General features: G+C 44.7%; 1 protein-coding gene across 9 annotated transcripts in view; it reads left to right on the plus strand.

Moving 5' to 3' along the window:
- Window positions 1-27809, plus strand: part of EIF4E2 (eukaryotic translation initiation factor 4E family member 2) — a 265342-nt gene that overhangs the window by 186447 nt on the left and 51086 nt on the right. Inside the window, exon 6 of one of the 9 annotated variants that reach the window (XM_069617536.1) lies at window positions 24644-24944. The exons of the other annotated variants lie outside the window; for them this stretch is intronic. Within the exon in view, the coding sequence (XP_069473637.1) occupies window positions 24644-24685 (42 nt within the window). The 3' untranslated portion in view covers window positions 24686-24944. Of the gene's footprint in view, window positions 1-24643; window positions 24945-27809 lie in introns of those variants that run through there. 9 annotated transcript variants of the gene reach the window in all.

Below are 27809 nucleotides of genomic sequence, written 5' to 3' on the forward strand. Positions count from 1 at the left end.
TTCCCTTTGCCTTACTTCCTCAATGCTCTTCATCAAGTTTGAGCAAAATCTGACCGCCCATCCATTCGTTCTGTATGAATGCTACCTCATCAGCCTTATCTTTCTCCCCTTTCCATCTCTTTATTTCCCGTCCTATACCTAAGGATGTACTTGGTTGATCACTTCTCTGTGTCCCGTGGGACTTTAGATATCACATCTTTTTAGAGCGTCTTCTCTGGACTCCATGCAGGCGACTCATATGCCGGATTCTGTACCCTATTGCTACCTTAAGTTCTCTTAATGGGTACACTCCGTCATCCTTCATACTATTGCCATTTTATTTCAGGCGCGGTGGGGGGAGCAGAAGGCTCCTCACCCAACTCTTTGCATATGTTAAGTATCCAGTCTTCAGGAGGTGGCTCTTCCCTTTCCTCTTAGTACATTTTCCAGAGCTCTAAGCTCGCTAGCCTCTTGTCGAACTTTTTTCCCGTGTATGCTGTGTGCAAGTATGTCATATGTTGCAAAACTGCCTTTGCTAGTGATGCCCCTTGTGGCCATGGCATGAACATCTTATCTGCTGTGCCTTTAACCCATTCCGCACTGTACTGCTTAAGATTGGGTGCATGTTTTGGCAACTGCTTGCATAGATGTATAAGTCGAGTAATTTCCTCCATTTTGACTCGTCACACTTGACTGTCAATATTCCCCTTTACAAAAATATGGTTCAGAAAAATAATACAATATGAGCATGCACCAATTGTTGCAGCTCCAAACCTTTTATACCACTTTTTACTTCAACCCACTTATTCACTAAAACATCATCATTTCAACTAAATAGTTACATTTCAAGTCTATGTGCTTTCTTTTTCACGTCTCTTAATTTGTCCACTATTTTTCCTTCATCACATACGTTTGTTAAACACATAAAATGAACTGACAAACTCTAGGAAGGGCCTCCCTGCTTGGAGTCTGTGAGATGAGACGAATCCACTAACCCACCAGGGATTTTTCTTTAAAGAAGCTTAGAGCCTAATCTACGCCGGGCACGTGTAGTGCCCAAACTTTGGACCCAAACGAGCATGGTGTCGAAAGTTGGACCTAAACCAGTGTGAGAAACCTAGGGGTGGACAAGTGAGGGATGATCACCTGGGTAGGTCAGTCCAGGGTTGTACTCACAAGAGTGCCCTAGGCGAGACATGGTATTCCAACTGGACGGTAGGTGAAAAAAGTCCAGTAGCCTTTATGGGTTATGCAGGTCCCAAACCCAGGAGGGGGACAAACCTCATCCCAGAACAAACCCCGGAAAAGGGAAAAGTAAAATAAGACGGACATAACTTCCATTTCAACACTTCTTTATCTTCCCCTAGTTCTGATCATGGGAAAGTGTTCTACAAACCAGTGCTCTTGTGTCCGGGTGTTTAAAAATGGGAGTAATCTGACACCAAGAAAATCAACTTTGGGATACAAAACCAATCACCTGCAAATAATGTAACCTGCAAATATAAACTCCCATCTTTTTTTTTAAAAACACTATTGGTTTTATTTTTTTTTGATAACGTTACAAAAACGAACAAACATATAACATACAAGACTCCAATCTTGTTTGGTCTACCCCTCTCCGTTTCCAGCAAGTACTGGGACAGGGAAGAGGCAACTAATATCAGAAAGGATTACCCATAGGAATAAAATGGCAGAAAATAAGGGAAACCTACCCTAGAAAGTATTGAAGTTGTCCCACTGATAGTCCGGCAGGGTCGGGCATTTCATAGTAACTATTCACACCCGACTCCTCCGCTTGACTGGTCTTTTCGCTATAAAAGGTGTAGTCTTGCACAGATGGATGAGCAAGCTGGTGATGTAGTCCGGACCGGAGGAGCCCAGGAGCAGAGAGGAGCAGGAGCTGCAGGCTTTAGGAGTCTGGTGTGCAGGGAGGGTGACCCGGCGTGGATTAAGGGTTTGGGAAAAGGCCTCTATGACCCTGCTCTAAGAGGAATTTCCCTACCTAAAACCATAACCAAGGATCTGTCTGTGTAGGTTGTTAAAATCAAAACTGTCCATCCCCAAGTTCCATTGGGACCCTCACACTATAAATTAAACTATCGATGAAAAGGGAAATGTCTTTAACTTTTAGGTGCTTGGAAAATATTTTTAAACGAAGAATAAATTATTACAACTCCATCCAGGTTTTCTCCAAGGACAGAGTCCTTGATCCAGAGGGTGACTCCCATCCTCTGGATGTTATCAACAAAGAAAGAAAAGTAATCAAAAGGTCTTTTAACTGAGGATGATTCTTTTCCCGTGGGTTCTTGTTTCGTACAACAGGTTCCTTGACGATAAACAATCCTTATTCCAGAGGATGATCCCCTTCCCCTGGATTTCTTCCTCTACACAAAGGTTCTTCAGGAATAAGCGGTCTACAAGTTCACTATAATCTACATAGCTGTTTTTTTTTTTTTTGTAAGTCTTTCACTATTCTTGTTATCTCCTCCTACCAGGATTTTACTCCTAGTCTTCCTATCAACATTGTTATATTTCTTCTCAGGATAACCACATTCTTACAGTTGCCTGGTATACTCTCCTGCCAGGATTTCATATACTCATGTACTTGTAATTGCCTGTATAATTTCCTGCCTGGACTTATTATAGTCATACACACTTGTGATTGCTTGGTGTACTCTCCTGCCAGGGCTTCTTGTATTTCACACATTTGTAATTGTTTGGTATACTCTCCTGCCAGGATTTCCTATACTCATGTACTTGTAATTGCCTGTATAATTTCCTGCCTGGACTTCTTATGGTCATACACACTTGTGATTGCTTGGTGTACTCTCCTGCCAGGGCTTCTTGTATTTCACACATTTGTAATTGCTTGGTATACTCTCTTGCCAGGACTTCTTAGATTCCGACATTGTTTCTCTCCACTTCCACAGTTGCTCTTTCCCTTTTTATTGTTTAATATATCCTCTTAATGTCTTATTTGATTCATGCTCCCCATATATATGCATTCCATGCAGTCGCATACTGATAGGAGTCTTTGCAATTCACTTTCTTGCTTCACAATTAGCCGCTTTGCTTTCTCTTTCTTCCATTCTGTTTACTATTACTCTTGTTTGGCATGCTCGCTGATACACCCCCAGGGTCCCCACTATTTTTGGGGTGAGGTTCAGGCTCGGCCGTGGTCAACCGGCAAAGGTGCACTGCCTGCTTTCCTCTTGCGGCTGCTTTCTCTTTGTTCCGGTGTCTCTCGGCTTCGCTTCAGAATGCCCACTTCAGTTCAGGCTCTGCTAGGTAAGGTACTGATCTTCGTGGTCGGTAAATGCCAAGGAGTCTTCCCCCCGCACCCGTAGGCTCCTGTCATCTCTGCAGCACGTCCCTACCTTACATTGTCTCCGGTCTTCCTGACTGGTGAGCTGCGTGGCTCCGCCACACCGGTCTGTGATGCTCCGAATCGCCAACCTCGCGGAAAGGTGAACCGTTCTTTTGACACTTTGCCTCCGTCCTTTTACATTTACTGGTACAGATGTTTTCAGAAAAAAAACTAGAGTGCGGATTGTACCGGTGGCTTCTTCTGCTCTGCTCTGCCCCTCTTACTCGTCCCAGTATTCCGGTGATTCTCGGAAAAGAAGTCCATACATGGTTGAATAAAAAGCTAGGATAATCAGTTTCAATAGTTCCAAATGGCAAATCGGTTCTAGAGGATGTAAAATTAGAAATGAAGAAAGCGGTCTTGTAATTTCCACAAAGTAGACCAGAGTTGGAAGTAGATTTATTTGATTTTGGGAAAAGGTTTTCCTTATCCTCCCTAGGGGGAGTTGTAGATGTATGACAATGGGCCATAAGGGGATTGGGTATGAAAGGCTTGTCTACTTGGGGAAGAAGGGGATACCATGTCTCATCCAATAAAGCAATGACATCTCCCCAGCAGTTGTCTCCTCCCATGTGATCCTTCCTCCAGGGTCCGTATCAGGTAGTGGCTGCCGTTCCCTAGCCACATGGGAGGAAGGCACCGCTGGGATATCAATGATGACTCCATTGGATTCATCACACTTGTTTGTGTAAGAAATCATGCTGAGTCTGTTGTCTAGTTTGGTTAAGATCACCTTGAGAACATTGGGGAGGGCAAGATACATGATGCTGTCCTGTGCCCAGTCACAGGGTTTAGGTGATGGTGACCAGGGGGGATCATCCCCATACAAACCCTGGGTCCATCATCAACTAGTTCATGGAGACCTTGGCCGCCATGTTCATCCCAATAGGTGCCCCCAGAGTTACGCTGGGGACTTTGTCATTGTAGTTAAACAGGATTTAAATTATTGACTTTACAAAGATTGGACTATACAAAGATTGTCCAAAGAACTTCGGGATTTAGGTGAGGTTCTAGACATAAAGGCTGCTCACAAGAATGTGTCTCAACCAAGTCCCTTAAGTTTGCTTGGGGCTCACCTCCCCTCCCCCATGTGACTCAGTCTCTTGTCGCAGAAGTCTTCCTACCATATTGGTTAGGTCTTTTGTAGCTGGCATATGGGAGACTGTAGGACGGCCCGGCACTTCCGGTTTTGGTGCTGAGTAAACGGACGCTGCGTTGGTCCAAGAATACACACAGGTTTCCTTATTGTCACTTGATGACATTGATGTCCGCTATCCCGGGCTAATTTGAAGATGCGGGTTCAACATATCCAAGTCAGAGCTTACTTTACTTCATGAATCCGGTTACGTGTATTCTAACTTTCTGACCATTGACACTTGAACGAATCTATTGGCCTACAGATCCAATTTATTTGAGATCTCTTTTTGTGCGGCTGAACTGTCATTTCCTGGACTTACCAAACAGGATTGCGGAACCAGCCCCTCACAAGGGTAGAGACTACGACACCTTGATTTTTGATGCAACTTTTTCTTCTAATGTGCTTAAATGTATATGTGAAAGTTTTTTTAACTGAATCTACATTTGAGGACATTCAGAATGACCAAGTACTTATTTCACGGGAATGCTATGTCCTGATGAAGATGGATACCACCTGCATTGTCTTTGCTTGATGTGTTTGTTCCATTGAGACTACTATTCTGCAATGGTGTCATGTTTGTCAAATTAAATTATTTGTTTTTCTTTTTTCATGACATCTTAGTAGTCGACGCACAGCATCCCTTAGTTAGATTTTAGTGTGTGCTTTACTGTCTTCCTTTGAATTAATATATTCTTCCTTTCTAGTAATTTGTCTGCCTTTAAAATTGATCATTGGAACTGTTATCACTAATAGCAAAGAAAGTTATTTTTGCATTATTACTATTGTCCAGGTTGTGTTACTGATATATAATCTCTTGGCTAGATAGCTGGTCTGTTCAGGGCGTCTGGGGGTCTCCCTTCACTCACTTAGGGTACCCCATATGGCATGCCCAGACTAGTTTCTAGGATTTATGTGATTTAGCTTGTTGTTGTAGCAGCCAATATTTAACACTAGCACTTTAACAAAGTATGCACTTTTTATAGTTGTATATTTGTTGTACATTGTACAAGAATTCTAGATGATTCAATACACTTTTTAAAAAAATTTTTTTTTAAAGATTTAAAAATGAAATCAATAAATATGGTATTTTTAACTATTTTTTGTTGTATGTATGGTGATCTGGGCTGCACCTAGGGGGGCTTTTCCCTCTCCCCCAGGTTGAATGATGTCCTTTGAGTGACCTCTTTTTTTCTTTCCCGCTGGCTTGACCCCGGTTTACTACTATGGGAGACTGTATCCCACAATCTTGGGTCCAAAGTAGTAGTCACGCCTTGGAATTGCATGAAATGTTGCTACTGAGCCGAACTTTCACAAATACCCAAAGTATCCAAAAAACAGGGAGCAACCTCATTGGCTTTCCAAGGCTCTCCTCTGGGGCTTTCACCAAAGAGTGGAATCAATTAATGGAATTGTAAGAGATTGAAGTCTCTTCAGTAAGATAGGATGGTTGACTGTGTCGAAGGCCGCATAGAGGTTCCACAGGATTTACATGGTTAAATTGCCAAAGTCAGCCAGCTTTGGAGCCTCAACCCGAACTGAGACCAAGTATGTGCTGTATGGGTGTGAAATCCAAATTGCGATGACCTAGAGATGTTATTTGACCGGTTTTTGGAGTTTAGGAGATCAATTGTTTTGACATTTTTGGCAACCTAAGGGAGGCCAGCAGAGAGCTCAAAGATCTTTGAGGCCTAGGGATTTTTTGAGCAGAGGGGTAATCGGGTAGCGTTTCAGAGAGTTGGTAATTGATCCTTTAGCTAAGAATCTATTGGTGGAATCTTACACTGGGGCTGCGTTGCAGTGGAAGAACAGGTGTCCCCAAAGACTCGAGCCGTCTAGCTACGTTGGCCAGCTTGTAGGTATAATCCACAGTAACTTATTTGATGTTGAATGTAGACAAAGGGTCACAGCTAACCATGATGGTGGGGAGATAGCTTGTTGGTCTGTTGGAGGGGGCTGGCAGAGGCAATCACTTCGGTCTCAAATGTTTTGTGTTAACAATGAGCAAAGTTTAGTGCAGAGGGTCTGAGTCTGCAGAACTATCAAGGCTATGAAAGGAGGGGAGATGAATGACTGAACAGTCTTGAAGAGCTCTTGAAGGTTGATGGCATCTCTTGTTTTAGAGGCAAAGTAATCCCTCTTGGTCACTATGTGACTTTGTGATGGGCAGTTTGAGCATTGGACAAAGCATTTTTACGAGAGGGTGGTGTGACACATTTGGAGGGAGCCTTCTTCTGAGGCCAGGGAGGTGAGCCCACTAAGAAAAAACCTCCCTAGGGGTTTCGGAAAGGGGGACCTCACTTGAACGGACTCCCAACCAGGGGACAGTGACTCCCATTCCAGTTAGGAACTCCCTATTACTGAAACATTGTCTGCATACATGGGAATACCAGAAATGGATCTGTCTGACAGCTGTGAAACTACAAATAATGTAGGAAATACATTTAAACAAGGCTGGTCAAGACAAGGCTGGTCTTTCAAATGGCTGGACAATCAAATGCATCCTTTTCGTATCTGATAACCAGAATAAAAGGTCTTACTCGCTTCAATGGAGGAGACACAATACACAGAGGCGAGCGTCCAATGTAACAATGTCATTTGGAGGTGGAGACGCAGTGCCGAGTGGAGCCAGCTGTAGCACAGAGAAGGACCCGAAAGGAGGTCCAGACGGAGACACAGAGAAACACTGCCAGAGAATCCCGAGAGGGAGAGGGAGAGGGAGAGGGAGAGGGAGAGGGACTTGGCCGTTGAGGCGCAGGGCTGTGCGTAGATGGCAAGGTTGAGTGGAGTCGACTGAGAGGGAAGGCGTGAGCATGCAAAGGATGTGGTGGGTTTGGAGCCCAAGAAAGAACACTGAACCCGGCGCATGAGAGGGGATCGAAACTCCCACATGCACCACGAGAAACCAGAGGGAGAGGAACAAGGTGGCGAGTAAAGAAACCTTTTCACTTGCTTACCGGAGAGGACGCAGAAGAGCCGCAGAGAAGTCCAGTGACAGTAGGCCAGAGCCAACTCGTGGGATTAGGACCCGCTATAGAGGAGGTATGCCGGTTCCTGCCAGTTGAGGGGGGCACAGAGACCAAACCCCGAACAAGGGAGAAATAACAGAGTATAAAACTGAGGGGCAACTTGGCCCAAAGGGGAACCAGACACTTAAAGAGAGGTTACGGGAACGCTGAAAACCCAAGCCACCAAACTGCTCAAAGGACAAACAGAAACTAGGGGAAAGATACAATGGGAGAGAGATGCATTTCCTTATGGATTGAATGAGAAGCTGGTAACAAGAGTCTATAGAACCAGGAACAAGGAAAAATCCGAACTAAGCAAGACTGGACTCTCGTGGGGAGAGACCCACATAGTTGTTGGAGGAAGATTAAGGAAACAGCCCTTCATCTAAGATCTGAGAATTTGACTTTCTTTGGAACTTGAGAATTTAGGATAATTGTGTATCTGAGGAAAAACACTTTTTTTTTCTTTATTTGTTTAACTCTGACAAGATAGACATGAACTGATAAACTCATGAAAACCCATCTCCTGATAAAGAAACGTGACCTTAGGAGAGATTACTTTGCCATCTCCTAGTGGTTTCAGCAAATAACACTGGTGCAACGTACAGTGCCCACCTTCCATTTTTAGTTATTTCTCTAAGTGGTAGGGCCAGTTTAGAATTTAGAATTTGGACAGAGGATAAGCTTTGTTATTTTGACTAATATTGAGAATCACCCTTAATTTTATTTGGAGGTTAGCGAACTTGCATGTTCTTTAAGTTAAATAAAAGCACTGTAAACTGAATAGGTCTTTTCGTTCGAGTCTTTCTTCTGGTACGCCACAGTGGTCAGACTGTTTGTGCCGGTCTCTAATTTACAGTTGAACTGAAAAGCGTCCTCTGCTGCTAGAGCAAATAGACACTTAGAACGTGATGCAATACCATCAACCTGTTCAGCAATCAATGGGTTCATGGTAATTTCATCTCAAACCAATGCATCTAATGCCATTCCATCAAAATGTTTCCATCTAAAAAATGTCCATCTAATGCATTTTTCTTTTCTTTTTTTTGGCGGTGGGGTCCCCCGTCCAACCCCCATTTTTTACCCTTTAGAAGGCACCTGAACAAAAATTAATCCTTTGCCCCCTCTGCCCCCCAAAAACATGCATTAGATGGAAATATGTTAGATGGGAAATTTTGATGGAATGTCATTAGATGGAATGTGTTTAGATGAATTGACTAGATACCCAATCAATGTATTAGCTATTGGTTTCTTCTGGTTGTTTGCCAGACAACAATAATACATCATAAAAACATATAGTTGACACATATACAACATTCAACATAAGTACATCAATAAACGACAAATGTGTTTTCAACTCGTAAAGTGCAATGTGCTACTAAAGTGTTACCGTGCTTAGTAAACCTTGACTAAACGTGGACTGTAAATTGTACACACCTAAACCCTGAGTGATGAGCACCAACTTTTCTAACAAAAAAGAAATTATTCTCCAATGAGATTGCCATACATGTTCCATTCCTTCATAAAAGAATGAATCTAGGAACTTCTTCGGGGGCTATACTTGTGTTTCTGGCACAACAACAAAGGCCCAAATGGCAATGTAATCTAAGCTACCTTTTGACAGACAGATGAATTAAACACTGCTCCGCTTTTTTGTAAGCGTTGCATTCTAGTGCCTGGCTATTGCTGCTCTACTGCATAAATAAGTCTGGCAAACTTACCTGGGACCGGAAGGACCTAAAATATAATCTGTAAACTTACAATGAGGAAGAAGAGGAATGGTTTTCTCATTTCCTTGCCCTATATGAGAAGGATGAAGGGTCTGAAGACCCCCACAGGGAGAGAATAGTAGAAATGGACCAGATATTATCTATCCATGGTAGTCCACACTTTAACATTACTTTCGCAGCTGTGAAGACTGCGCCGATGAGCTCGAAGGGCCATAAGGCCCCTGGCCCTGACAAGATCCCGGTCGATATCTGGAAGAATGAGCCTGTCGTCTGGGTGCCTATATTGACGAGATTGTTCCACGTAGTGGTCCACCTCAATGAGGTCCCAGAATCATGGTGCCGTGCAGAGATCGTACCCATATACAAAAAAGGGGGAGAGAAAAAACAAGCAACTATAGGCCAATCTAGAGTTACTTGATGCATCAGGTAAATTTGCCGAAGTGGTTCTATATCAATTGCAGGATTGGGTGTCTACTAGTGGCCTTATTTCCCATCTTCAAGCCAGTTTCAGCAGGGGCTGAGCACGGTAGATCAGTGCTTTTGCTTGTCCATTGTCCTGCAGAAATATACTGTGCTTAAGATGTGTGTCTTATGTAGTATTTATAGACCTGCGCAGCATTTGACAGCGTCCCTAGGGCATTCCTATGGCAGGTCTTGCTGAGGAACGGGGTGCCAAGCCAGCTGGTGTCGTGATTGCGCAGCTTTACTCATGCAACACGGCGACCGTGAGATAGGTCTCTTAGGAGAGACTACGAATTGGTTTCCTGATGACGAGGCATTCGGCAAGGCTGTGTCCTTGTCCCGCTTCTGTTTAGTCTCTCTAAATTAATATAGAGTTGGTTGCAAAATGCCATTGTGGGGGAACCTTGATCCGCCAAAACCTGGTGTTGATTTTTATCCAGCACTATTTTTTGAGAATGATTTAGTCTTGCTGTCCACGTCACCTATGGGGATCAGGCGGGGCCTGAAGCACTTAGGCCGGTCTCTCCACAGGAGTAAGACCAAGTTAATGGTGTTTAACCCAACACGGTCAAGGCCTGTGGTGAACAGGCTGGATGTTGAGGTGACCACGCTGGAACAGGTTCCCCCACTATGATTATTTGGGGGTAAGGTTCTCAGAGAATGGAACCTGGGTAAGCTAGGCCAGTAGGGCGCAGACCATCCTAGAAAAAAATAGTGGTGGCTTAAAGTAATTTTTTTATTCCATGGTGAGTATGCAGCCCTACCTGCAATCGGTATTTACACAATCCAGGTTGCATTGGTAGTATTGTATGGATCTGGGGCCACACCAATTGCTCAAATTTGGGTGTGGCAAAGAGCACATTTCTAGAAAAACCTTATTTAGGCTACCATGCAGCTCCCCAAGTGCACCATTACTATTGGAATGTGACCTAGAACCTAAAACACATCAATTGTTTTGGAAATCGGTCCTCTATTGGATCAGACTCTGGAGTTTGCCAGAGCTTGGAAGGTACAGAGATGCTCTCTTGGATTTATTAAAACAACCGGGAGGTCGTTCTTTGCAATGGCCGAGCCATGTAAAACATCAACTCGAATTGGTGGGATTAGACTAACTTTGGAAGAACACGTGAATATGCCACCTAGCTTAAAAAGTGCTGTTAAATCCACTGCTAAACGGGTGGGTCGTGATTGTCTTATAAATTCATGTTTGAGCTTGACGTTTTGGTTGGACTACTTCTGCTTGAATACCATTTAGGGCAGGGAGAGTTTAGATTTAATAAGCCCAGCTAAAGTGTGTACCTTGTTTATTGAATTTAGAATTGGCAACCTACGGGTTGCATCTTTTACTCACTCCTGGAGGGGTGGCAATACTGTTATTTGTCAGGCTTGTGGCCTGGCTCCTGAGTCTATTCATTATTTGTTTCCATTATTCAGGAAAGCACGCATTAACATCACCTTAGAAGCAGTAGCTTTGTGTCACTCTACGGAAAGGTTAAATGATATTTATCCTGTGGCAAAATGTATTAATTGTGTGGCTCCATAGGAGACTTCTATGTGTAACCTGATTTTATTATTGCTTTTATGTGTCTATCTTTTGTTATGCTTTGATCTTGAATTTTAGACTGAGGCAATGATGTTTTTGTAATTTGTGTGTGCAAACATGCTGAATAAAGCATTTTCTGACTGATAATTGGTTGCTGAACACTGATAGTATGTATCATCTTCTAAATATCTATTTGCAAAAGCAGCGCAGGTCGTTTTTTGGTTCAATTGCAAGTTACTTTACCAGGGTTAACTTCCACGCTGCTCAAACAAATTCCCTGGTGTCTCCCTTATGTGTCTGTGGGTCTCTAATTTACGGCATCATTTTTTGAGAGATTGGAGTCAATCTTTCATCTAGATCTTGGAGGGTGGTCTAGATGAGCATTTATTGAGGAGGCTGTGATGAGGTCCCCTGTCTAAACTCCTAGTGGATGGTTGGGTAGCAAATATGGGGCGGGTGCCGCTGCCAGCCAGGGGAAGCTGGGCCTAGGTGATTTATGGAGAATGCCCGATTACCCTTATCATGCGATGTGTAGGGTCCAAGGACTCATCACATTGCCCTTTAGAGAACGCAAGGAGGGGCGCTCTCATACAGGTGGCAGCACCTGCACGTGTGGCACCCCTTGCGTGTATAAAGCATATCCACAGGAAGGAGATGTGGGACCTAAACAAAGTGAGTGACAATACCAGAGCTGTATACCCGACATGTCGCAACATAAGGGTCAGGCAGAGTCAGGCAATTGCTGATAATTACACACACCTGAATTCCATCACACTTCCCCACAGGGATTAAATGCAGAGCACGAAAGCATACTCTGAGCAAGGCCAAACTCGCAAGGAAGCAGCTATTCCGAGACAGTTTAAACTGAGGAGAAAGGCTGCAAGATCAGAGAGGACGACAAGAAGGGAATTACCTTTGCCCTTTTCAACCCATAACCACGACTTTCAAGAAGCCTCAAGGAAAAGAAACGTAAGACCGGGGATTGCCGCTGACTAATGGTGTAGCGTGTGTTAAAAGTACACGGGGCCCTCCCTCACTACTAGCCAGCGCTGGAAGAAGCGATTTTTACTGTGGTACCGTCCTTCACTCCAACAGCAAAGCCATGGCAACGAGTTCAGCACAGCCGATGAGATGGAGAAACTGATCGCAGACCAGACCTTGTTGTGCTCAAGGTTGCAAGCGGCAACATTGTATGAAGAAACCAAATTGGTATACAATTGTCCTTTGTGAAACCGAAATAGGTACCAGATGCAGAGTGATCCGCCGCCATGTGGGTGCTCATTCGAAGGTCTGTTTCGTGCCACCCAACTGAGCAGGGAGGAATTATTGAACTGTGAAATCGAAGTGGTCCTGCAGCGGCTTACCTTGAATCCTGTGCACATTCAAAAGTCTTCGATTGTCTGTAAAGTGAAATTGGTCCGAGTCTGGCTGAGGGGGGACTAATTGTAGAAAAGGGGTTGGAGCCCCGAAGAGGGGGATCCTGGTTTAACATCCAAGAAGATTGTTGTGGCAAATGTGAACCCGACTGAGGGATGCTACCAAATTGAAATTGTTCTGAACCTGACTGAGGGAAGCTAATGGTGAAAAGGATTGGAGCCTGACTGATGGGGATCCAGGGTGAAGAATAAATTGCCCTACGTGAATATTGAGAAAGGAAAAGGAACTTTTCTTTGTTTATGTAACATCAGGTCTGCTGAGGCAAGAGACTTTGCACTAAAGAGACTTTGGCAACGAAGGCCCTGATGTTGGTGAAAGGAATTGTGTCCTTGTGCCAGAGAAGCCCAGGAGTGTGCTGTGCTCGTGACCCGCCTTGTCCCGTGCGAAAAAACGTGGGAACTGGAGGCTCCGGCCTAAACATCCTGACTTATCTTTTTGTGAACACTTCTTTCGTTTTGTGAACATTATCCCACACTATTCTGTAGCATAGCGGTAAGGATTGGTAATGGTATATTTTAGTATAGGCCCTTTTTATTTGACTAGACTCCACTAGGGCTGTATTATTATTATTATTATTATTATTATTATTTGATGGTTGTAGCTTGCTCCCATCATATATTTTAGGGTTAGATTGGCGTTTTTCACACCCAGAAAAAAGTTTAATAAACACCCTTGAACTTTGATCACTTGTGTCTGCCTTACTTTGATATCATGCCTTCCTTATGTACTGAACAGATAGTTGAGCAGGAGGTCTTAAACAGCAGAGGTGAGGAAGAGGATAACGAAGACCTGAGGGAAAGAGTGAGGGACCCATGCACGCCACACATATGGGTTGCGTAGGGTGGGTAGAGGAATGATCCTATAGTCGAACTGTGAGGAGGTATGACCGGAGACGGAACAGCTTAAACTTTCAGCTGCTGAGATTCCACTACACAGCTGCTGGATAGTCCGTCCTTTTACGGTTTCTTCCAAAATGACCGAGGGCAAAAAGTCTGAATCCCAAAAGTCTGACCCCTATTTGTTTGTATGTGTGTGTGTATATATGTATATATATGGGGGTAGAGTTAATAAAAATGTATGGGGGTAAGGTGGGGGGGGTCCTCCCAATATATATATCTATCTATCTGAACAAATGGGAAATAAAAAAATAAACAAATCAGACTTTTGGGACTCTGACTCTTTAATTCAGTCTTTTCGCGCAGATCCTTCTTTTATAGATAGTTATTGGTCCTTTGCTATTCCAGCTATGGGGATTGCCATCTCTTACAGCGGAAAAGTTACTGCCACACAGATGTCAAATCGGGTAGAAATTGCTGCGGGTATGAGCAACGGTTGTGTGGAGGTCCGGGTGATCCAGAGTAGGAGCTACTTTGATTAACTGAATTTTGGATGAGGGAGCAAGCTCCCCAACTCTATCCTGAAAAGGAGTCAGGCCTCCACCCCATGTCGTCAGTAGTGGGGGAGGGGGGCGTCAGGACCGTGCAGGCTTAATCAGTGATTGAGGGATCAAATTATGATTCACTGGAGACCCCGGAGATCGGCAGGCACAGATGAGAGGGCAGGTGGCGAGTGTGAGGGGTCAGAAATGCGAGACGGACACAAATGTATAGTTTTCTCAATGTCTGCCATTTATTAAATGAAAAAGCGTGAGATAAAAGCCTTTTGTTTCCCTAGCCTAACAAGGATGTCCCTATGTAGCAAACTAAAACTAAAGAAAGATGAACTAGTGTCCAAATAGTATCTGACCCTCACACTAATACAAACCGACAAATACACCTTGTATACTTTTGTTGTCTTCAGTTCAACAGAACAATGCAAAAGTTCAAACTCGGAGTACTCCTTGTGAGAAGGGTTGGGCTCCCTTCCCCTGGATCAATTCGGGAATGCCCTTGGAAAAGTTCTGATTCAATGAAGTTTTGTTCAGTTCAACACAACTGTCTTTTCCCTCCACTGCGTCCTTCCACTTGGTAAAGTGAATGCCTCAAACAAGGATGCCCTCTGGCTCCGGCCCTGTTTCTAGCTTTTTTGGGCGACATTAATAACAGCGTTGCGTGCGTGCATAGCTTCCCACCAAAAATAGGGAAAACAAAAGTGGGAAGACTCCTGTACGCAGATGACGTAATACTCCTTGACTACATGCCCATAGGACTGCAACGGCAGATGAGCAACCTGCAGTCATACATGGAAAGAAACAACCCGGAGATTAACGAAAAGAAAACTAAAATTATGTCCTTGTCTAAAAATACAAGAAACAACGCGAAAACGCTACTAGTGTTGAAACCGAATCGAAAACGTAGAAGATTTCAGATACCTGGGTGTTATTCTGGACAACTCAAAGAGCGAGACTGGCATGCAAACCCTTCTAAAAGAAAAAACTAGGAAACTCACGGCACAAGGCAAAGCGATCGACAGGAAATTTGGCCGTTTCTCCCTGACGCCAGTGATCAACTTCTACAAAACGAAGGTGGTGCCAACCCTAGTCTACGGGGCAGACGCAATGCCCAACATTCCAGCAGCTCTCTGGCCGTCCCTTGAGACAACCTTTTGGTGAGAAATCCTAGGTCTCCCAAAGAGCGTCCCAATAGCGTGTATAAGGAAGGAACTTAGCTTGCTTTCGCTTGAGGGAGCTGTAAGATGTAATTCCATGATGCTCTACCATAAATGTCAACTTGCAGAAAAACCGACAGTATACGCCTTGATTTTACAAGAAATGAACGACTCAAGCTGCAAGATGCTAACCAGTTGGTCAACCCAGATCAAGGAAACCCTACAAGAGGTCTCATCTGATATGGAAACCCTAAACAACAGCCCAGCGAAAGTACTGAAGAGAGTGAAGGAGCTCGACTGGATTAAAACAGGGGAGAAAGCCGCCTCTAATAAACTAACGAAACACCTGCCAACGTGCCAGCGAAAACTGAACGAGCCTCAGTCATACATAAAACAATTTCCATCTAAGCAAGCGAGAACCCTGTTACTGAGAGCAAGACTAAATTTGTTATACACTAACGAAAACTTGACAATACGCGGGCTGGCGACAACAAAAGGCTGCAGATTCTATGGCCAACCAGAAGTGGTGGAATCAATTCGCCACCTACTGCTCTCTTGCCCTGAGACCTCGAGGTTAAGATCACGATATTTGAAGTACACTTTTTCGGACCACGTTCTGCAGGACGAAGACCTGTGCTGGCCGAGGTTAATGGCGGGCGACAAGACCTCGTGGCTGTTAGCAGCTTACAACATCTTACGCCATTTACAAGAGGCTCTCCCAACCCCATCAGATTCGACCTCTTGTGTACTGCTTACACCTGCCACTTAATAACTCGCTTCGCCAGCGACAGGTCCACAAGAAATTCTTTCGGCAGACTCTTTCATTCTTCATAGAGACAAACTGCTTTGTGTAAAAATCCTAATGGATTAAAAACACAAAAAAAAAATGCCTTTTTCACAAACACTTGTTCAACAATCAAAGCAATTGGTGTCTTCACACAAGATCCTTCTCGGTAAGGCATGTTCCTTTCTCACAAAACAAAAATTCATACACCAAGGCAATTGTTCTCCTCAGGATGTAAAGCAAATTACTAGCAAATCCCACTTATTATTCCAATGGATTACCTTTGTCAGGATAACACAGCAACTACCTCTGGTGATGCAGCAGTTCGTCGAAATGATAAGCTTTAACTTCATTCCACCACACCTTTGCCACAAATGCATTTCTTCAAAATATCTTCTTTCCTGGTATAATTGCCTGCCAGGACGAACTACTATTGATCCCTTTACTGATGTACTCGCCTTCCAGGATGAAAAACTCCCACAACTACAATTGGTTTTAGTGGCAATATTTGTTCCAAGATTCTCCACACCAGTATCCTATGTGAGAAGGGCTGAACAATGGTTGCCTCTTTTTATAGTCTCTTGGCAATGTGGGTTACAGGTTTCCCCAGCCTGGAAACTTAAAGGAGAATTGCGCCCAAGTTGACTCTTGACTGCTTCTTACAGCCTATTAGCTGATGGCCATGCGCATTACAGATTTCCCCAGTTGGTATCCCATAAAGGGGGAGTTGTGCCCTTGTCAGCTCTGTATTGCTTCTTTACAGCCTCTTGGCTGTTGGCAATATAGGTTACAGGTTTCCCCCCAGTTGGTTTCTCATAAAAGGGGAATTGTGACTTTGTTGCCTCTGTACTTTATTTGTTCGGTATTCAAAATTATTTACTGTCAAATGTCCTGCTCGGAGCGCCCGGGGTCACCTTTAACTCTAGGTCAACTCACTGGTCTTCTTGCTGTCACTGCTTCACTGTCTGCTTCTGTGGCGCAACTCCTGCGTCCTGCTGTCTCCATTGCCAGCCCCGCCGTAACTTCAGCTGTATGCATGGCTCTTATTCAGAGCTCTGCCAGCTCCGTTGGTCCTTCCACACACCGAAGCGCCACACATCGGATTGGGAGCAAGTCTCCCCTTCGGCTCGGCTTCTCTACCTGACGCTGCTTCCTGCAGTGCGCACTCTGCAATCTTGCACGCCTTCACTTATCATGTCAGCTCTTCCTTCTGCAGCAATCCCAGCACCGGGGCTGCCTCTACCTCAGCTACTTCTTCCAAGTCTCTCTTCAGCTGCAACTCATTCCTGAATTTAAATGTCCCGCTCAGATGTCCTGCTCTACAACAACTAGACCCTACATGCTTGTCAATAGCACCTTTGATCCTTACAAACTCTGGGCCTTTCTTCCTTGTCCCAGTACCATGGCATTATGGATCATGAAGTCCATAATGGATTGCATAGCAGTTACATTCGTTTGCTCTATTTTACAATATGCCGTCAGTGGTTCAGGAAGAATAGTGGAATCATGAGTTAATTAGATCACCAATTCCCCCTCATGAGTCCCCTCCCATTTGATCCTCCCACATAATACCGCCCCCAGGGTCAGGACCAGGTAGTAGCTGCCTTCCCCTGGCTACATGAGGAGGCCCACAACAGGCTTTTAGTGATCATGTCGCCAGATTCACTGGTGTGGGAGTAAAGAGGGTAGTCAAATGGCAGAAGCCAGGGAAGCTAATCTATTTGGGAGAACTTTCAGCATGCTTCCCCAGTAGCCATTCTGCTGCTTCCATCTTTGCATAAATGTAAAGCGTAGTGCGCCAAATTATATTCTAATTGCAATGTTACCATGTCTCTGCAATTAATCACGGAGGGGAAATTGGTGTATGGTGTGAATGAACTCCATGATGGAATCAAATCATTCAGCAAGTCTGCATCTCCAAAATATTTATCTGGGTGAAAGGAGAAAGTGGGAGAATTACTCTTAGTGAACGCTTTTTGAAAACAGCTGGGGTACATTAGTCTGCTTCTAACATCTTTCAGCAGTGACAGCGGAGTACACTGAGCTCACATAAGGGGGTCTACCCCACAGGGTCCAAGAATGACAATAACGCCTTAACTGAAAGACAGGGTTTTCCTCCATCACAAACCCCATAATTTGGGAGTCTATTTAAACAATAATCCCTAGATTGCTAATTGTAGAAGCATATAATATGCAGCTGTGCTATGAAGTCTAGGACATTCAGAAGAGTGCTCACATTCATGCCATTCTAGGTGTGAGGCACAGTGCACCCCATGCAATATCTGAGAAGGTCTCCGTCTTTCCGGAGGGGCAGCCTTGAAGGACAGTTATTTGGATAATCCGCCTTTGAGGTGTAGGACACCTGGAGAACACCACTTTGTGCACTCCCAAGGGTCATATGGTTTGCTTTAGAAATATCCTTTTTTTTTTAAGAGCTTTCCCTAGTTCCTACAGTTGTTTGGGCAAACCCCTTCCCTGACAGAATTCTAAATAAAGCTAGAGTTGAAGCAGTGTTATCTGGCGTCATGTGTGTGTGCTCGACCTATCACAGATTGCAACTCCAGAGTGATTTTTATGTGCATGATGTCGTCCCGTGCACGTTGGGCTCTGTAAGTAGATGTATTGATCCACGCTGAGACTCCAAGGTTGGTGGATTTTAATTGGCTGGCTTATCAGTGTAATAAACAAAGGATCCACAATGTATAGTCTGTGTCTGAAGAAGCAACCTTACTGAATTGGGAACAGCTCACTATAGCATTACAGCACTTGATAGGAGGCGTTGGCAGGTGCACACGCATCAGTATGGCCAAACGTCTGTAGGAGGTAGCGGCTTTGCTCAAAAACTGCACACAAACTTGAAGGGTCTGCAAAGGGTCCAGAAGGGCTGGATGTAAATGGTGAAGTTGCATGCATGGTTGCTTTATGACTTGTGCCATGAGAAATAAGAAAACTAAGAAAACTAAGTGTTAATTTACAGGTACAGTGTGATTAACTTTTACCAATTAAGATACTTCAGAGTAGTCAAACGCACCCCAGATAAAGAATATTGGAGGTGTTAAGAAAGATTTTCCTTTGGCTGCTTTCCTTGCATAGACTTCTAAGGAACACTTTTTTTTTTCCTTTCTTTTTTTTTTACTCCTGTCCTGACTTTGATGGTAGTAAATCCTTCTGATTTACTTCCCTTGCTTTGTGCTCATTCTTATGGGAGGACTGATCCGTCCATAGGAATCTATGAATTTCTTGTATTTTTACATCTGTACACATCACCCTAAATTCTATGACAAGACAGGAGGCTCGCATTATGCTATACTTTCTTTATTACTACCATAATTAGCTTTTCAAATTAAACTTTTTAAAACTACACATTTTGTAATGTTTTTCTGAACTTTCTTGAAAAAGGTGCAAATTTTGGGTTTAAAAGTTCTGCAATCCAAGTAAAGTCTCAAAATTTAACTCCAAACCACGACTCCCATGACTCTCCGGGGTTTGGTAGTCCTGACCTCTCCTCCTGCACCTATCCGCATGCAGGTCAGCCCTTAAGAACCCTCAACCCTAGGTCCTTTCCTCTTTCTTTTTTGCTGCCTTGTAGAGATAAGTACCTCAGTTGTCTCTAAGCTGCTATGCTAATTATTTGTTTGGCTTTACAAGCCGTGTAATATCGTATATCTTGCCTAGTCATAGTGTGCGGCTTGGGCGTTTTATATGGTGGATGCGCGACATATTTAGCGCGGTTATAAAAAAAAAAAGAATAATAATAATGATAAATACCGTCATTTAAAGCGTGTTCGTCTTGTCACGTATGCAAGAGTATCGTGTTCATTATTGCGCGTGTATACAGTTAGCCAAATTAGTTTGTCGGTTGTCGGGGAGAGGCAGAGCCGACGCCACGAGTGAAATTCGCTCGCCTCAGGCAGCCGGCCCCGCTCCCCCATGTTACGTGCTGGCGCCGGCAGACGCGACTAGCACCAGGACCCAGGGGAGCGGGAGAAGGAATAATCTCCCGGCTTTCCCTGCGCGTCCAACGCTCGCGCGCACAGTTGGAAGTGCGATCGCAAAGCGTCATACACACGGCCTCCAAGCTTACATAAAAAAAAAAAAAACAGATTGAACAAAGGGGCATTTATATTTATATATACAGCTGCTCACGTTGGTATTGAGCATACAACAAACAGAGAAAGCTTGGCTTTATACAGCTCGAGTGAGAGTGGCAGCGGATCCAGACCCCTTGGCTGACACACAGATTTGGCTCTGCCAATATTAAACATGGCTCAAAGCAGAAGTCCTGGCCAGACACCTTCCACTTCGCCAGAGTGGTCTGAAGAAGAATGGGAGGACAGTCCTTACAATCAGGAGACAGACCTCTCCCAAAGCTTTAAGCAGGTGCTGGAAGACTCGCTTTCTAAAGCAGTCTCGCAGGGAGTACAACCTATTGCTCAGAGGTTAGAAGTTCTGGAGGCTATTTTGGCGGAACAGCAAGCAAGGCTTGCCAGGAAGAGGAGAGCAGAGAGCCCCGGAGAGGGACTGTCAGCCAGACACCCCACTGGGGTCGAACTTGAGGGGCGTAAAGCAGCTCGGAAGAGCAAGGACTCTTTGACCCCCCCGAGCAATGTTGAAAGGTAGGATACTGCTCCCCAAGAAATGAGCGACCCTGTCTCTAGGCTAAAGAGAGCCTTCCTGGAAAAGAAAAAAGAATGCCAGGATCGACCCCCAACCCCAGGGGTGGAAAATATAGGGGACAACGACGAAGGCTATATGCCTGACGACGAGGGTGAGAATGACACCTTTCAACAGGTGGAAGAAGAGATCGATCCACAAGAGGTGGATAATACCACTGACATGTTTGATCCGGAGGCAATCAGGCACCCGAAATCTTCGGAGTGGGTGCCGTCACCTAGAGTGGCAGCGTATATGGCGCAGCACATCCGCAAGCCACTGGAACGAGACGTACGATCTCGTATGAGATCAGAATGCCCCAGACCAGACTTACCGGGGAAACTAACAGAAACACCAGATCTAGACCCAAAGATGGTCACTTTTGTGACTAAATCAGCGAAAGATATAAGGAAGGGAGTAGATCGGGCTTGGCGAGGGTGCCAGGACAAGCTCCTCGACCTGGCGGGACCATTAGCCAAAATAATGGACCTAGCAGAGAAGGCAAAAGATACTGGTACCCCGGTGGACGTCTCCGCACTCGCTAATTGGGCCCAACGAGCAGTGTGTCTCTTAGGCAATGCGAATTGTGCAATCTCCTCCGAGAGAAGAAGAGGAGTTCTGCTAAAGATCGATAATAAACTAAGTGATCTCGCCTCCTACGAAGCAGGCGAGAGCGCCAAAGGACTGTTATTCGGCGAAGCATTCGCTAAAGAAATGGCACGGTTTGTGGGCACCTATTCCGCTCTGGAGAGAGCACAAAGCTCAATAAAAAAGATCTTCCCGAATCGTGTTTTATACGGGACCGGACGCCAAAGGGGTCGCCCGTCCGGTCGATTCAACTACCATCGAAGACCCCAAGGGCCACGCGCCCAATACTTGGAAGGGAAACAACAAGATACCTTCTTTCCGACCAGATCCAGGTTTCCCAGAGGTCGTAGAGGGAGAGGAACCTACCGTCAGCCCAATGTCTCAGGAGGTGAGTGCGATAGGCATAAAAGTAGGAGGGAGAACCCTTCATTGTCTGAGCGCGTGGCAAGCGTTATCGCGCGATGCATGGGTTTTACAAGCAGTAGTATGCCTGCAGTTAGATTTTGTAGGGAACCCCGTTCAGAGATCAGAGCCTCACCCCATTCACATGGCAGACGAAGAAGCAGCGTTGTTGCACAGCGAACTGCTCAAGCTAAGAGAAAAGAATGCAATAGAAAGAGATGTTCAAGGAGGACCAGGGTTCCTCAGCAACATGTTTCTAGTTCACAGAGGGGAAAAAATCCGACCAGTCATAAACCTAAAAGGTCTAAACGAATGGCTAGTGTACAATCACTTCAAGATGGAAGGTATCCATCTGCTCCGAGATATCCTCCGTACAGGGGACTGGCTAGCCCGACTCGATCTCAAGGACACTTACCTTACGATTCCGATAGCTCAGGAGTTTCGGAAATATCTCCGCTTCCGCTGGAACAGGGAGACGTGGCATTTTACATGTCTCCCGTTCGGCCTAGCGTCAGCACCCTGGGCATTCACCAAACTAATGAGACCAGTAGCAGGAGCCATAAGAGAGAGAGGGATTCGCATCATTATCTACCCAGACGATATTCTCGTGCTAGGCCCAGACAAAGAGACCCTCACCAAGAGCGTTCAGTGGACATTTTCTCTCTTAACATCTCTAGGATTCTTAGTGAATTTAGACAAATCCCAGTTGGTACCAATCCAGACTCTAGAATTCCTAGGATTCAACATAGATACGTACAAAGCGACCCTCGCACTTCCTCTTCGCAAAGTGAAGGCAATAAAGAAGGAACTCAGGCTAGTGATAGCGAGGAAAGTGATTTCCCTACGGAACCTCGCCAGAGTAGTGGGCTTGCTTGCAGCCTCCATTCAAGCGATTTTCCCAGGGCCCCTCCACTATCGAGCGTTACAGAGGTTAAAGATCCGACACCTACAAGGAGGGCTAGGTTACCATCAGGTAGTCACTCTGGATCCAGACGCTGTGACCGAACTACAATGGTGGCTCCAGAATATGGAAGCCTGGAATGGCCGGGCGATTTTCGGGGATTCCCCAGACATTATCATAGAGTCCGATGCGAGCAGATCTGGCTGGGGAGCACGGTGCAAACACATAAATACAGGAGGGAAATGGTCGGAGCAAGAGTTACACCTTCACATCATCTGTCTCGATTTATTAGCAGGGTCATTCGCAGTTCGCGCATTTACGAAAGACAAAATCAAATGCTGCGTGCTGCTCAAGATGGAAAATATCTCAGCAGTGCGCTACATCAACAAATTGGGTGGCACAAGGTCCAAAATGCTAGCAGAACTAGCGAAAGACTTCTGGCACTACTGCCTTCAGAACCAGATCACAGTCACGGCGGAATACCTGCCGGGCACCCTCAACGAGGTGGCAGACTGGAATTCACGATATCTAGTGGATTCCAGCGACTGGAGACTGCACCCACAAATATTCGAGAAGCTACAAGAACTCTGGGGTCCCCTTCACATAGATCTGTTTGTGTCCAGACTGAACGCGCAGACTCAGAAATATTTCAGTTGGAGGATAGACCCGGGTGCAGCTGGTACGGACGCGTTCCTCCAATCCTGGAGCGGAGCGCTCCACTATGCATTCCCACCGTTCCTCATGATCACAAGGACGTTAGCGAAAGTTTGGAGGGAGAAAGCAGAGCTTGTAATAATCCTCCCTTTCTGGAAGTCCCAGCCCTGGTTTCCAGTAGCGATGGAACTTCTACGGATTTTCCGAGGATAGTTCCTCATCATCTAGACCTTCTGCTCCACCCGTCTGGGCAGAGAAACCCATTGATAATAGCGAACACTTTGCAGTTGATGGCCTGCAGGGTTTCAGGAGAAAGTGGGAATTGCCAGGCATTTCACAGCTCGCTGCAGACTGCATCAGAGATTCCTGGGCGCCTTCCACCATTAGGAGCTATAACGCAGCATGGATGAGTTGGACCTGGTGGTGCTCGGAGCATGGTATGGATCCCGTTTCTTCACCTGTAGTACAAATACTCAACTTCTTTGCGGAGAAATTTCAAGAAGGTAACGCCTTCAGGACGATAGGAGTGCTTAGATCAGCAATCTCAGCAGGACATGACAGAGTAGAAAATGCCGCCCTTGGCGAGCACCCCACGGTACTTCGTCTCTTGAGAGGAATGAAACTCAGAAGGCCCCCCAAGCCGAAATACGCGGTTTTGTGGGATGTCAAAGAAGTTTTCCAACTTTTCCTGGCATGGCCGGAGAACGAACATCTTTCTCGTTCTCAGCTTTCAGGAAAGCTAGCAATGTTGTTATGTCTCACAGCGTGCCGGAGAGTGTCAGACGTGAAAGCTCTGGAGATCGATAGAAAGATTTTTTACCCAGACGGAGTAGCTTTCACCATAGCTAAGCGAACAAAGTCAGATTCCAGTGTTAACTCATACCCTTACTTTGTAGACAATAAGAAACTGTGCGTAGCTCAGTGCATTAAGGATTATGAAACGGCGACAGTGCACCTAAGGCCTCAGGGGGTAACTCAACTGCTAGTAGCGCGCAGAAAGCCTTATCATGCGGTAGCTGCAGCGACAATTGCTCGATGGGTGCGAGAGGTAATGCAATGGGCAGGGATAGACCTAGCTCAGTTTGGCGCGCATTCTGCCAGGGGCGGGACGGCTTCTAGAGCGTTTTCAGCAGGAGTATCCCTTCAAGATATCATGAAATCAGCCGATTGGTCCTCTGAGTCGACCTTCAAAACATTTTATTTCAAACCTGTATCAAACATACCGAATAGAGTGGTAGCAAGCTTTGAACAAGCATAATGCGAACCTCCTGTCTTGTCATAGAATAAAGATTGCCCACGCTTACAGCTCAGGAAAGTCTTCATTCTATTAAAGACAAGGAGGCGAGCATTATATCCCACCCAGATTGTTGACAAAGATTGTTCTTGCATCATGTATTAAATGTTCAACTTTGTTGGATACCCGCCCTGATGTGTTGTTTTCCATTTCTCGTAGGAGACGATCAAAAAGCGGCCTGATCGTAAACGGGGAGATTAATGTGGACACAAGCACCTTCATCCAAGGAGTTCAGGCTTCAACAGTTCGAAGTCACAGTTACAGTTTGAAGATCGTTTTCTAGTTGGCATTAAGACTATTGCGGTTCATAGACAAGTTCGGAAAAGAAAAAGAAAGAGGAAAGGACCTAGGGTTGAGGGTTCTTAAGGGCTGACCTGCATGGGGATAGGTGCAGGAGGAGAGGTCAGGACTACCAAACCCCGGAGAGTCCTGGGAGTTGTGGTTTGGAGTTAGATTTTGAGACTTTACCTGGATTGCAGAACTTTTAAACCCAAAATTTGCACCTTTTTCAAGAAGGTTCAGAAAAACATAACAAAATTTGTAGTTTTAAAAAGTTTAATTTGAAAAGCTAATTATGGCAGTAATAAAGTATAGCATAATGCTCGCCTCCTTGTCTTTAATAGAATGAAGACTTTCCTGAGCTGTAAGCGTGGGCAATCTTTATTGAAATGCGTTTGGGATACTCTGTATCCTTAACTCTTTCTTTTGTAACTTTTGAGTTGCAAATGCATTGTGTCCATGATGGATTGGTGGCAGCAGAGGTTTTTATAATGGGTTTTAAACTTTTTACTTGTACACATTTGCAATTACTGCAAATGGCCACTAAGATGGGCTAGCACTCCTTTGGCCATATTGTTCTTTGGCCTTCTTCCTGCTCTGAGGGCTGGAATTGCCTTATAGAATGTTCTTTCTGGGGATATAGCTGCTGCTTTTCAAGGCTAAGGGGTGGTCTGTGTGTGGGGCCTGATGTGGGGGCTGTGGCTGTATGTTACCAGTCCATATTCTGGTACCTGAATGTTTGTTGCTGGACATATTGTGTGGTCAGTGGCTATACATAATTGGGTAGCCATGCCAGTTTGAATGGTACAGATCCTTACCATTGGTGGGCTTCCAGTCCAAATCTTGTCTAAAAGGACTCCTGCTGCCAGTCGAAAGGTCATTATTGGAGCCAAGACCCAGAATCCGAAGACAACATTTGCAGCTGACCAGCATCAACTCCAGCATCCAAGTCCCGGTGAGGCCCTGCTCCACTGCCTGATCCCAAGATGAACCGTGTCGGTGCTTTGACCCCTGGACTGACGGGAACTACTAGTCTCGACCCCTGCTCGAGGATCTGTGCCTTCTAAGCCTTTGAAAGGGTACCTGTTCCAACCGATGGACTAAACAGCTATGTCCTGGGCTACCTCGCTGCAGCTGCATTCTTGGAAATTGGAGCCTTTTCAGCTTGTACTGCAATATGCCTGCTCCTGCATTGTCAGCCTTCTTGCATCAAAGGAAGCAGTTCAGGACCTGCTCCTTTGTTCATCCACTGAAGATTGCCTGTCACCGCCTGACCGTGGTGACTCTCGTTGCAATCCACCTTTTTCGCTGGAGGTGTCCGGAGGTCGCCTGCTTCGCAGAAGTCTTCATTCCATCCTAAGAGTCTTCATCTGGAAGGTGCATGGGTCCAAGATTCAAGCACCGCGACGGATCGACTAAATCCTGTATCTGAAACTGACCTCTGCACCCACAACCCCTGGCCCTCCCTTGAGAGGACCAGGCAACAGATTCCAGATCCTCAACTGTTTCTAATGTGTTTTATGTATCTGACTGCTTACCTATATTACACTGGTTTTGAATTGTATGCTTTTCTTCTCATAAAGGTGAATGTATCCATGTGTTTATAGTAAGTGTGTGACAATATTTGCATAGAGGTTTCATTGCTTAGTATGTATTTTAAAGGCCTAGTAAATCAGTTGCCACCTTGTTCTCGTTCAGGCCTGAGGGCATTTGTGCATGCAAAAACCATATCTAAAATAGTTGTCATTTTCAGTCTTGAGGTTGTCGCTACCTCGGGCATAAATGAGAAACTATCTTGTGTATAGACACGTTATAAATGCCATATAATGTCTTATTTTGAATTGTAATACTCCGACACCTTGAATTTTGCTATGAATCTCAGTTGTTTTATTTAATTTACTTAAACTAGTTTTTATTGTTATTGACTATGCAGTTTAGTCATTATTATTTAAACAAAAACTTTGAGAGTCTAAAGGAACTGTTATTTAAAGGAACACTTTTGTAATCTTATTTGAAGAATCTAGGGAAAAGGAAACATCTTCTGCATCAAAGGTTTTTTTTTTCTTGGAGAACATTTTTGTTGAGTTATTATTTTTTGGTTTTGAACATTTTTGCCATCAGGTCAGACATTTCCTTGCACCCTTTGCTGTTTTTGTTTATAGTCTGAGGGCCAGGATAGGACTGTTTGGACACAGGACATATTATTAATTGAATGGCATGGTTTAGGTTGATTTTACATAGTGGTCACATGTGGGTCCCACTTGTGTCCTCCGCCCACCTTGATCTGTTTGATAATATAACACTGACAGCAAAGTGCAATCACACTTTTGTTGTCACTACTTCTACATGCCGATGACCTATTTGAACAAGATAAATCGATTGTGGGTGAACTGCAGTGGCAAATTTAGGGAATTTTATCAAGTGGACAGATCTCAACCTTAATGCCATTAGTAAATGTGTCGCAAATCAAAATTGTGGGGTGTCGGTGAACATAACAAAACTGTTACTTATCACTCTATTCACAAAACAAATGTGCAGTTCAACTGATAGTTTTTACTGGATGTTAAATCACAGCTCAAGGAAAGATATCATATTGCCAGCATGACCAGAATGTAGAGGGCTTGGCCATAGTATACATTTGCTGGGTACTAAGAGAGGTAATCAACAATTGCAAAGAGACTACCAAAAAAAGGATGGCCACACACACTTACAAAAACTGGTTACCTCACTATAAGCATACTATTAATAGTTTGAAGTAGCAGGATATTCATATAATGCTAGCTAGATCCAACACCACAGGATTTTGGACACTTAGTGAATAGTGTGAGGAAGGCATAGTGTCAAACAATGGACACAGACACAATGGATACAATATTTGAAAACCTTTATTTAAAGTAAAATGGGAGGAATCTCAACCATTACATAAATAACAAATAAGTCCACGTCAGTCTCGGCAAAATAAAGGCATATACTAAGAAAACCTAACCTTGCCCTCCTTCTCAAAATGTGTTTTCAGCATTGACGCCCTTCCTCCGGTTCAACCCAA

This window comes from Ambystoma mexicanum, chromosome 10, assembly GCF_040938575.1.
Source record: "Ambystoma mexicanum isolate Mex_15411 chromosome 10, UKY_AmexF1_1, whole genome shotgun sequence".
Taxonomy (NCBI): domain Eukaryota; kingdom Metazoa; phylum Chordata; class Amphibia; order Caudata; family Ambystomatidae; genus Ambystoma; species Ambystoma mexicanum.